This window comes from Dermochelys coriacea, chromosome 1 (genome assembly GCF_009764565.3).
Source record: "Dermochelys coriacea isolate rDerCor1 chromosome 1, rDerCor1.pri.v4, whole genome shotgun sequence".
NCBI lineage: Eukaryota > Metazoa > Chordata > Testudines > Dermochelyidae > Dermochelys > Dermochelys coriacea.
Genome location: NC_050068.2, coordinates 198,008,480 through 198,021,145, shown reverse-complemented (window position 1 = coordinate 198,021,145; position 12,666 = coordinate 198,008,480). Strand labels below are relative to the sequence as shown.

Genomic DNA, 12,666 nt, shown 5'->3' with positions numbered 1-12,666 from the left:
AACATAGATCCTAGCAGTCAAGGTGTATTTTTGAATCCTTGGGTTCTACCAAGTTTTTCAAAGGTTCTTCACTTCAAGCTAGCGGAATAAAAAGCCATAAAACTGGATATAAAATAGCACCTTTTAATTAGAGCTTTCTATGCTGCTACCAACTTAATACTAAACTGCATCAGGTAAAATCTAATATTAATATACACCCACAAATAAATCTAGCTTTGGCCAGTCATCATCTAAAGCAGTAGTCGGATTTAACTGTATTCTGTCTAGTATATCTGTATTTTACTCCCTAGTGAAAGTATGTTTCAATAACTATTATATGAAAGATGTCAAAATCAAAAGTTTGGGGGAAAAAACACATTATAGCTTAGTGATTTTTCCTTGGCTCCTTCAAAATTGTTGTTGCACTCAATATCCTACTTGAAGCTGTACTAGCTAACTGGCTACTCTTACATTTTCACTTTATTTTAAGAGGCTGAACTAGGATAACTTCTCTTTCTAAGGTCACTATATTTTGAGGGATTGGGAGTGGGAATTCAAACACACAAAAGTTTGTAAGAAACAGCATTTATATCTGTCAGTGCACCATTGTCCTTCAAAAAAAAGACCGTTTTCAACACAGCTTGACTCAAAATTGTTCAAACCCTTCTGACCCTTATTACAATAGCAAATTGGGAGGTGTTAAATGCTCTGAAGATGGCTTTTAAAAGTAGGTGAAGTGCTATTGAAAGCCATGACAATAGCAATCCCATCTGGAGCACAACAGTAGGCTCAGCAAGCCCCTAAGTCAGCCGAGTATTACGCCTTTCAGTTAAGTATCATTACAAATGTTGTCCGGCAGGGAAGGAAATTCACAGCTTGTTTTCTTTCATCCACTTTGCACTTTCTTTGTGGTGGAAAGGGTGCATTTTTTAAAAGTGTGTGTGCCCAAAGACAGGTTTCAGAGTAGCAACCGTGTTACTCTGTATTCGCAAAAAGAAAAGGAGTACCCGTGGCACCTTAGAGACTAACAAATTTATTAGAGCATAAGCTTTCGTGAGCTACAGCTCACTTCATGTATATCAATCTCCCCTCTGTATTTTCCACCAAATGCATCCGATGAAGTGAGCTGTAGCTCACGAAAGCTTATGCTCAAATAAATTTTAGTCTCTAAGGTGCAACAAGTACTCCTTTTCTTTGTGCCCAAAGATTAATATTTTTTATTATGGTAATAAAACATTACGTTCCTGGCAGATAATTGGTAAGTCATCTGTCAGCCTAATGATTTAAAACTTAGATTGTGTGTCTCATTGCCAAACTAATGTGTGATCCTCTTTAACTTCAAGTCTGGTTCAACTGTGAAAAGTGGCCATGTAAAAATGGCACCACCTTAATAGGTAATCACTGTTTCACAAAAAGAAAAGGAGTACTTGTGGCACCTTGGAGACTAACAAATTTACTTGAGCATAAGCTTTCGTGAGCTACAGCTCACTTCATTGGATGCATTTGGTGGAAAATACAGTGGGGAGATTTATATACATACACACACACACACACACACACACACACACACACACACACACACACAGAGAACATGAAACTCTGTGTGTGTATATAAATCTCCCCACTGTATTTTCCACCAAATGCATCCGATGAAGTGAGCTGTAGCTCACAAAAGCTTATGCTCAAGTAAATTTTAGTCTCCAAGGTGCCACAAGTACTCCTTTTCTTTTTGCGAATACAGACTAACACGGCTGCTACTCTGAAAACTGTTTCACAGTATGTATTCAAAGTCATGTCTGCTTGCTTTACTGACTAGAATAAGTTCTGTCACTACTTTTTGTTAAGATTAGCCCTGCAGAGCCAACAAAACAGTAGGGAATGAATTCTATTGTGGCTTATGCCTCATCAAAATTAACAACTAAGCTAAATTCCAAAGCCTCTATTGCTCAAGGCATATGAGCCAGAAATAAGCCCAGCCTAACTTTCAGATCCCAGATTGAGTTTGTAGGGCTGGCAGTAAAAAACAAACAAACAAAAAAAAACTTCAGCTGTGAAGTGAGCATATGTAAAAATAGAGAAACCATCTGGATCCCTTCTATGCAACTTTTTAAAAAGTAATTTTTAAGGGTAGAATTACCCTTCAATGCACAGTGCAGATGTACGGTTTCAAGTGTCCTCAATGTTTTTTTTTTTTTTAGCTAGCTTGTCTATCTGATAGCAGTATTGTAGTCCTGCTAAAGTTCTTCCTGACTCTGCTTTGTTTCCCGCTGTTCCCCAACTTTTCAGCTTGGAAGCCTCTTTTCATACTACTGCTCAGCTGAAGTCACTCAGGCAATATGGGATGGATACCTACAACAAGCAGATCCATTTTTTATTTATTTCTTAATGTTAATCATCCTTGTCAATGCAAAGTGAGTACATAGTTGTTAATATGAATTCGTTGGTCTCACAATTTTGTCCGTATTTGGTGTTTATTTTTACTGACTTAATCCATACTTGTGTTTCTGCTATTTTCAGAGATGTTATTTTAGCACAAGAATCAGACAGCAGAGAAGAAATGATAAGTATGTACTGCTCTTGTAATGCTGCTGCTAAAATAATCTTCCCCATTTGCCAGTTTGATTCCATCACTCCCTCAGCAAATCCGCTCACTCGCTGTTTCTTTTCATAATGTTCCTGATTGTCACCTTTAGATCACTGCATTGCAACACTTTCTGCCTGAATTCTGCTTTCATTTCTTCCTTCATTCCCCTGTCACTTTTTGCATCCTACCCATGCTTTTCTTGCATTTCCCTTTTCTTCTCCCACACTTGGCAGCATGCCTTTCTTCATGTGCTTGAAACAATCTCTCTATTCATGCTCCAGTCCTCTCACTGGCTCTTTCTCTTAGACACAGTATGCACCCATTTTTGTGTGTATTCTTTCCCCCATGTCTTCATTTATATGAATTAGACTGTAGGCTCCTTGGGTAGGGATCTCATCTATTGTATTTCTAATGTTGTGTTCACATCAATGAAAATGCAGGTCTATGAACTATTAAACCTTAAAAAAAAAAAATTTTTAAAAAGTATTTACTTTTTTTATAAATCCAGTAATACACAATAAAGTTGTTTGGCTTTTTTGCCATATTGGCATACACTGGTGAGTTGCACCCTTTCATCATGATGGACAGATAAGTGTCAAATAGTCACTAAGAGTTTCTGGTGCTTTCCCTGGATCTTCCTGAGCTCTCTCTTTACTAGATGAAGTATTGATTTAGGATTAAACTATAAATTTGGATAGAAGTGCAGTAAACATGAGCAATTCTGAGTTGAAGCTCAGATACCTAGCAAATAACATGCATGTGTGTGGTGTTTCTGAGGTTCAGAAACCTTTAAGGGGATAACAGATATTTCCTGTATTTTCTGGCTCCATCAGTCTGTAACTAATGAGATTTGACTAGCAGTCCCATCCCATCACTCAATAATACAGGCAGCTTAAGAAGCCACCGCTATATTCACAAATGTACTGGTAAATGGCACATATTTTGAATATGTAACTTCCAGAATAATTGTTCCTGAAAGAGAGGATAAATTAACATGCAGGTTAGTCGAAAAAATTGTGTTGTGCTCTATTAAAGAAAGTATATTTTACTGTTTGAAAAGGCCACGTGCAATCTTTTGTTTAAATGTTTAAGTATTAATTTCCATATGTTGCATGTTACAGGATTCCTAGAAACTTCCCCAGCCAGTTTGGATATAGAAGATATAGAAGACCTTTTCTCTTTGGCACAGTATTATTATAGTAAAACTCCAACTTCTTTCAGAAAGGTAATAGCCAAGCAGTTGAGGAAATTACTTTATAACTTGGTGACTTTTATGAACACTGAGCAATTCAGACAGACCAAACTGATACAGTTTCTCTGGCAGGGATCGGATAGCGATCTTGGATGTAATTTTGAGAAAGTGAGCAGAAAAAGCTATTGAGATGAAGGATAAATAGGGCTCTTAGTATAAGGGATAGTTCTGCACTTCCTACTGTCATAAGTACTGACATCAGTGCAACTAATAACTTGTAACTGGTACTCATTACTTTTGGCTTGCTTGTTGTGCTTTCTTCTGAGCATGGTGTACTCATGTTCTGTAGTAGACCAGTAATGGGAATTACCCTAGGGGAAGGATTTCCTTAACACCAACTTCTGTTTGCTGAGATGAAAAAATGGTTTTTTTTAACCATGTTGACACAACTGTAGTGATATAGAGCTGTCAGACTGTTATTTGACAAACTTGAATGTAAGGGAAGTCTGCTGTTTTAATGGTTTTCAGAAATTCTCTGATGGAAAAATTCATGTGACCAAGATATGGCTGACTCTTAGTTTTAAAGTCCAACATACACCTGTAACATTGTAGAAGTAACAATCTTAGATTGGAGTCTGATTTTTTTTTAAATTATAATAATTGCAATTAATGTAAAAGGTATTTTGTGTTCTACCCTAATAGAACAACATCAGTCTCTTTGGCAGCAGCTTATTGGGACTCAAAGATGACGACACAGACTTGAGCCAAGCTCTCTGTCTAGCGATTTCAGTATCTGAGATTCTTCAAGCAAATCAGCAACAAGGGGTCAGTAACTAGACGTACTACATTGCTGTTTTCCAAAAGGAGAGGAAAAATCTTTCATTTCCCCATCTAGCTGAAATATTTTCTAAGTGCTCAAAATACAAGTTACTGTTTACTGATTTAGAAATAATTTTGTGCCTTGAGATTCTAGCTCCCTTGTAAAGGATTTCCTGGCCACAGCATAGCCTTGCTGTGAGGGGCAATGATGCCACCCCACCCTATCCTCGACCCCCCCCCATAAAAAAAAATAGTAGGCCTTTCATGAGTGGTGAGGATCCTAGTGTGACATTACCTTAATTTGATTTCCTGATATAGGGATTCAGACTTAAAAACAAATAAAAACAAAACACACACTTGTGCGCGCACACAATATTCCAGTGAAAGATCAACTCTTTACCTGTGACTAAAATACTGCTACAAGAGAATACTGCCTTTGGGTTGTGAAATGTGAATTTGTGCTAAGGATCTAAGTATTTGTGTAATAGTTTGTAAGACAAATATACTAGCATGCAGAGACTTTACTCTCAATATTTTAGTATAATACATGGATAATGTTGTAGTTTGATGTAAGCCCAGTGTTTTGTCTTTAAAAAGGTACCTGCCTTTTTAATAACAGCTTTCTGGCCTCAATTCAGTAAAGCGTTGAACATATGCTTACATCTACCCCTTTTGAGCTAAGCACTTAATCACATGTTTAGCTTTTATTTTATATTGGTTCTCACTGTGTATTGTTGTGTGCTATTAAGTAGGGGCTGCATTTCTTCCCAATGATGGTTAAAATGATTTCATTGTGTATATAGCACTTGGAGTCTGTTGGAAATGAAAACTGCTATATTAATGTAAGATCACTGTTGGGGCATTATTGGTGGTGTTGCTATACTGCTGTAGCTGGGCACTCCCACACTGAACATAGTTTTTTGATAACTAGTAAGTCACATCAGGAGACCCATCCCTACAGCATAGGAGTTCTTACTAAAAAGTGATTTGCATAACAAATACATTTGAATGGTGTGACTTTCCCAGTAATTATTTTAAACTTCAAATTAGTAAATTGCAACAGGTAAAATGTTTTTCTTTCAGGAAGGAGTAAGGTTCTTTGTAGTGGATTGTCGTCCTGCGGAACAGTACAATGCTGGGCATTTATCAACAGCATTTCACCTAGACTCAGACTTGGTTAGTATGCTTTATGTTTTGGATAATGTTCTTTAACTTCCTTAGTTAAAACAAAACTGAGAGAGAGATGTCTAGTTCCACAAACCACTGGTTCTCAAATTCTAGCTAATGGAGCAGTTGGTGGTGGTCTTCAGTTTATACTTCTATGTTTCAGAACAGAGCTTTTTCTAAAAGTCCTTGGTTTTTTGTTTTGTTTTTTTAAAGTCTCTACCCATTTTCCCCCTGAAATGTTATATTGGCAAATAGTATTCCTTAAAACTTAGTGTTGATTTTATCTAAACTAAATGTGTATTTACTTCGTTGCGTGTACTGCTGGTAGCAGCCATCTTGCTGACAAATTTAATCCTTTGTGAAACCAATAGAAAGCCAACATAAGCGAAATCCTGGTGTCACAAAATCTCATCCTGCTTGGATGAGAACTCCAAATAATTTAGTAGGTGGCACTCTTTTTTTTTTTTTTTTTTGTCAGTACTAAAGCAAGACTACAGTGTGGCTTTACGGGGCACTGTGCTCCTGGGAGATACTGCTAAGTTTGTCCCTTAGTCATTAAAGCTCTCATTGCACTATGAGGGAAGGTATGTTAGTCTTGGGGCTGAAATGTAAAACTGAGATCCTGTTAACTTCATTGCAGATCCCACCGGAATTTCTATACAAGTGTGGGTGTGAACTCTTATTACACATTTTTGCCTTTGCCATTTCAGTTGGCTACCATAACATTATTCACTTATTGTCCTAAACTCTCTTGTAGTGCAGTTGTTTCACCTCAGAGGTGGCTGTTTTTTGTTGCTCAGTGAAGTGAATACCATATATGTAGCTCATAAAGTGCTTTTTGATCATTCTGATCACAGAACTGGGTGACTGGGCAACAAAAAGATGAAATGTAATGTTGCTATGTGCAAAGTAATGTACACTGGCAAACAATCCCAACGATGCATACAAAATGATGGGATCTAAATTAGCTGTTACCACTCAAGAAAGATCTTAGAATGATCATGGATAGTTCTTTGAAAATATCTGCTCAGTGTGCAGCAAGAGTCCAAAAAGCTAACAATGTTAGGAACCATCAGGAAAAGGATAGATAATGAAACAGAAAATATCATAATGCTACTATATAAATCCATGATATGCCCACCCCTTGAATACTGTGTGCAGTTCTGGTCACCCTATCTCATAAAAGATATGTTAGAATTGGAAAAATTACAGAGAAGAGCAACAAAAATGATTAGGGGTATGGAACAGCTTCCGTACAAGGAGAGATGAAAAAGACTGGTACTGCTTAGCTTAGAAAAGAGATGACAACCTAGGGATATGATAGTGGCGTCCAAAATCATGAAGGCTGTGGAGAAAGTGAATAGGAAGTGTTTACCGCTTCGCATAGCACAAGAATCAGGGGTCACCCAATTATATTTATAGCAACAGGTTTAAAACAAACATAAGGAAATACTTCTTCACTCAATGCACAATCAACCTGTAGAACTTTTGGGTTGTTGTGAAGGCCAAAATTATAACTGGGTTCAAAAAAGAATTAGATAAATTAATGGAAGATAGGTCCATCAGTGGCTATTAGCCAAGAGGGTCGGGAATGCAACCCCATTCTTTGGGTGTCCCTAAACATCTGACTGCCAGAAGCTGGGACTGGATGACAGAAGATGGATCATTCGATAATTGCCGTGTTCTGATCATTCCCTAAAGCATCTGGCACTGGCCACTGTAGGAAGACAGGATACTAGATGGCCCATTCGTCTGACCCCCATATGGCCATTCTTATGTTATGAATGAAAGTTTTAATGTCCTTCATTTATATCACTAGTTTTCATGTTTCAGGGTAGCAGCCGTGTTAGTCTGTATTAGTAAAAATAAAAGGAGTACTTGTGGCACCTTGGAGACTAACAAATTTATTAGAGCATAAGCTTTCGTGAGCTACAGCTCACTTCATCGGATGCATTTGGTGGAAAAAACAGAGGGGAGATTGATATACACACAGAGAGAACATGAAACAATGGGTTTATCATACACACTGTAAGGAGAGTGATCACTTAAGATAAGCCATCACCAGCAGCAGTGGGGGGAAAGGAGGAAAACCTTTCATGGTGACAAGCAAGGTAGGCTATTTCCAGCAGTTAACAAGAATATCTGAGGAACAGTGGGGGGTGGGGTGGGGTGGGGTGGAGGGGAGAAATAACATGGGGAAATAGTTTTATTTTGTGTAATGACTCATCCATTCCCAGTCTCTATTCAAGCCTAAGTTAATTGTATCCAGTTTGCAAATTAATTCCAATTCAGCAGTCTCTCGTTGGAGTCTGTTTTTGAAGCTTTTTTGTTGAAGGATAGCCACTCTCAGGTCTGTAATCGAGTGACCAGAGAGATTGAAGTGTTCTCCAACTGGTTTTTGAATGTTATAATTCTTGACGTCTGATTTGTGTCCATTCATTCTTTTACGTAGAGACTGTCCAGTTTGGCCAATGTACATGGCAGAGGGGCATTGCTGGCACATGATGGCATATATCACATTGGTAGATGTGCAAGTGAACGAGCCTCTGATAGTGTGGCTGATGTGATTAGGCCCTATGATGGTGTCCCCTGAATAGATATGTGGACAGAGTTGGCAACAGGCTTTGTTGCAAGGATAGGTTCCTGGGTTGGTGGTTCTGTTGTGTGGTGTGTGGTTGCTGGTGAGTATTTGCTTCAGATTGGGGGGCTGTCTGTAAGCAAGGATTGGCCTGTCTCCCAAGATCTGTGAGAGTGATGGGTCGTCCTTGATGATGCGTTGGAGAGGTTTTAGTTGGGGGCTGAAGGTGATGGCTAGTGGCGTTCTGTTAGTTTTCTTTGTTAGGCCTGTCCTGTAGTAGGTGACTTCTGGGTACTCTTCTGGCTCTGTCAATCTGTTTCTTCACTTCAGTAGGTGGGTACTGTAGTTGTAGGAATGCATGATAGAGATCTTGTAGGTGTTTGTCTCTGTCTGAGGGGTTGGAGCAAATGCGGTTATATCGTAGAGCTTGGCTGTAGACAATGGATCGAGTGGTATGATCTGGATGAAAGCTAGAGGCATGTAGGTAGGAATAGCAGTCAGTAGGTTTCCGATATAGGGTGGTTAGCACCGTAGTGTCCAGGAAGTGGATCTCTTGTGTGAACTGGTCCAGGCTGAGGTTGATGGTGGGATGGAAATTGTTGAAATCATGGTGGAATTCCTCAAGGGCTTCTTTTCCATAGATCCAGATGATGAAGATGTCATCAATGTAGCGCAAGTAGAGTAGGGGCATTAGGAGACGAGAGCTGAGGAAGCGTTGTTCTAAGTCAGCCATAAAAATGTTGGCATACTGTGGGGCCATGCGGGTACCCATCGTAGTGCCGCTGATTTGAAAGTATATATTGTCCCCAAATGTGAAATAGTTATGGATGAGGACAAAGTCACAAAGTTCAGCCACCAGGTTAGCCGTGACATTATCGGGGATACTGTTCCTGACGGCTTGTAGCCCATCTTTGTGTGGAATGTTGGTGTAGAGGGCTTCTACATCCATAGTGGCTAGGATGGTGTTTTTAGGAAGATCACCAATGGACTGTAGTTTCCTCAGGAAGTCAGTGGTGTCTCGAAGATAGCTGGGAGTGCTGGTAACGTAGGGCCTGAGGAGGGAGTCTACATAGCCAGACAATCCTGCTGTCAGGGTGCCAATGCCTGAGATGATGGGGCGTCCAGGATTTCCAGGTTTATGGATCTGGGGTAGCAGATAGAATACCCCAGGTCGGGATTCTAGGGGTGTGTCTGTGCGGATTTATTCTTGTGCTTTTTCAGGGAGTTTCTTGAGCAGATGCTGTAGTTTCTTTTGGTAACTCTCAGTGGGATCACAGGGTAATGGCTTGTAGAAAGTGGTGTTGGAGACTGCCTAGTAGTTTTCATGTTTCTGTAGTATTGTTTTAATCATCAGAAGGCAGTTAATACTGAATATTTAAATACAATTATTGTTTGTACAGTTAAGTTCTTTTTGCAAGTGAACCAATATTTATGTAGGAAAGAAACTTTCATATTTTCCTATTGATGCATGTGGATAATAACTTGCCTTAGCCTAAATGAAAAATTTGTGTTCGTTGAGGTAGAAATAGGCCCCTTTAACTGTTACATGTTATAGAATAATATGTTTTATTTATCAAAATTAGGTCCTTCAAACTGCTGTCCTCCCTTTTCAATATACTGGACATATTAAAATTGTCAGGCATTTAAATAAGAGATAAACTTGGATTAATTGCTGTAATTTTACAGTTGACTGGCTATAATTGCCCTTACTTGAATAAATAAGACAAGCTGTCATATCACTGATGAAAACACATTCAATTAATAAAAATAACCTGTTGCAGTTTTGTGTGTGTGTGTTCTGGGTACATTGTGGAGGATTTAATATAAGAAGCAGTATGTCCAAACAATTGCTGATTGAGAATAAAAGCTATTCAGGTAACTTTAATGCATTTTATTCACATGTACCAAGTGTAATACTTTCACAGAGGGAATAAACATTTGACTCCATGTAATTTGTATATGGCTTTCATGGCAGGAAGTAGTAGGGTTTAACCAGTAACTAATAATTACAGCATTTGGCTGTAAGAGGATCCTGGTTCTAATTTGGGTTGAACTACTGACTTGCTGTGTCACCTTGGGCAAGTTGTTAGATCTGTGTGCCTCATTATGAAGTCCAACTAGAAAACTGGATTTAAAAAAAAAATTCTCTCTGATCTTAATTAAGTCTCCTTTCTTAAGCCCCTGCCCCTTGAGGGTGGGGGGTGTCACTGGGTTTGGGAAGTCCACTTTTCTTCCCCTTTTTGACAGGCTGTGCATATTGTTGTTTGTGTGATAAATCTGACCTGTAATGTATTCTGTTCTGTAGTCTAGAAGCTAACACAGTTCTAGTTTTTGAAGTGTACTAAGAACCCTTTAATCCATCTGGCTATCTTAAACCTGTCGGTTTGTTTCAGGAGCTCAGACAGTTATAAGTTGTTACACAACTAGTCCTTCCCTACATCTCTCATCTCCCTGTGGGCAGGCGGCGTATGTGTACATTCGGTGCAAAGAGCTCCTGGCCCTCAGAGACCGTGTACAGGCTTTGGAGACCAGAGTGGCTGAACTGGAGGAGCTGAGGGAGACAGAGAGGTACATAGATGAGACTTTCTGGGACAAAGTAGAATGGTCTCATCCCTGGTTTGACAGCCTCTGTGCTGTTGAGGAGGATGAAAGTTGCAGGGAAGGAGAATATCTAACTGGAGCAGAGGGAAACAATCCCATAGATGGGACCCTCCTTCCAGATGATGATGTGGTATCCTTTCACACTGAGGATACCTCTCAGGGGGAGGGAACTCCAGCTATTCAAAAAAGACAGGTATTAGTAATGGGCGATTCAGTTGTTAGAAACAGAGATAGCTGGGTTTGCGATGACTGGGAGAACCGCATGGTGACTTGCCTGCCTGGTTCAATGGTTGCAGATCTCTCGAGACATGACTTGCATGTAGTGCTGGGAAGGAACCGGTGATCATGGTATATGTAGGTATCAATGACATAGGGAAGGATAGGAGAGAGGTCCTGGAGGCCAAATTTAGGCTGCTAGGTAAAAGATTGAAGTCCAGGACCTCCATGGTAGCATTCTCTGAGATGTTCCCATTTCCACGTGCAAAGCCAGTTAGACAGGCAGAACTGCAGAGTCTCAATGCGTGGATGAGACGATGGTGTAGGGAGGTGGGGTTTAGATTTATTAGGAACTGGGGAAACTTTTGGGAAAGGGGGAGCCTATACAGGAAGGATGGGCTCCACCTCAACCAAAATGGAACCAGATTACTGGCACTTAACATTAAAAAGGTCGTAGAGCAGTTTTAAAACTAAGGGCTGGGGGAAGGCCGACAGGTGCAGAGGAGCACATGGTTCGGACATCCCTTAGAGAATCTCTATGTCCTAGTGAGGATGAGAGGATGGAAATGATAAAATACAGGCAGGGTCTGATCAGAAATGGTTAAATTCCCATTCAATTACATCATGTAATGGCAAACACGTTTTTAAAATGCTTATATACCAATGCTAGAAGTCTATAAATAATAAAATGGGTGAACTACAGTGCCTGGTTTACATGAGGATATTGATATAATAGGCATCACAGAAACTTGGTAGAATGAGGATAATCAATGGGATACAGTAATACCACATTACAAAATATACCAGAAGGACAGAACAGGTCGTGCTGGTGCAGGAGTGGCATTATATGTGAAAGAAAACGTAGAATCAAATGAAGTAAAAATCGTAAATGAATCAAACTGTACCATAGCATCTCTATGGATAGAAATTCCACGCTCTAATAATAAGAATATAGTGGTAGGCATATATAACAGACCACCTGACCAGGATGGTGATAGTGATTATAGATAATCTCAGGGAGATTAGAGAGGCTATTAAAATAAAAAACTCTAATAATAATAATAATAATAATAATTAATAATAATGGGGGATTTCAGTTATCCCCATATTGACAGGGTACATGTCACCTCAGAACGGGATGCAGAGAGAGTTTCTTGACACCTTAAATGACTGCTTCTTGGAGCAGCTGGTCCTGGAACCCACCAGAGGAGAGGCAGTTCTTGATTTAGTCCTAAGTGGAGCACAAAGAGGTCAAAGAGGTGACTATAGCTGGACCACTTGGTAATATTGACCATAATATAATTAAATTTTAATATCCCTGTGTCAGGAAAAAACCACAGCAGCCCAACACTGTAGCATTTAATTTCAGAAAGGAGAACTACACAAAAATGAGGAGGTTAGTAAAACAGAAATTAAAGTGTATAGTGCCAACAGTGAAATCTCTGCAAGCTGCATGGAAACTGTTTAAAGACACCATAATAGAGGCTCAACTTAAATGTATACCCCAAATTAAAAAACATAGTAAGAGAA

General features: G+C 39.3%; 1 protein-coding gene across 4 annotated transcripts in view; it reads left to right on the top strand.

Moving 5' to 3' along the window:
- The window catches only part of TBC1D23 (TBC1 domain family member 23), a 72,921-nt gene that overhangs the window by 26,499 nt on the left and 33,756 nt on the right, over nt 1-12,666 (top strand). For all 4 annotated transcript variants that reach the window (XR_006280095.1, XM_038387114.2, XM_038387104.2 and 1 more), the window contains exons 6-10: nt 2,266-2,390; nt 2,497-2,543; nt 3,685-3,788; nt 4,458-4,580; nt 5,658-5,750. Coding sequence is in view for 3 of the 4 variants with exons in the window: in XM_038387114.2 (XP_038243042.1) it covers nt 2,266-2,390; nt 2,497-2,543; nt 3,685-3,788; nt 4,458-4,580; nt 5,658-5,750 (492 nt within the window). In the remaining variant the exon portion in view is untranslated. The remainder of the gene's footprint in view (nt 1-2,265; nt 2,391-2,496; nt 2,544-3,684; nt 3,789-4,457; nt 4,581-5,657; nt 5,751-12,666) is intronic.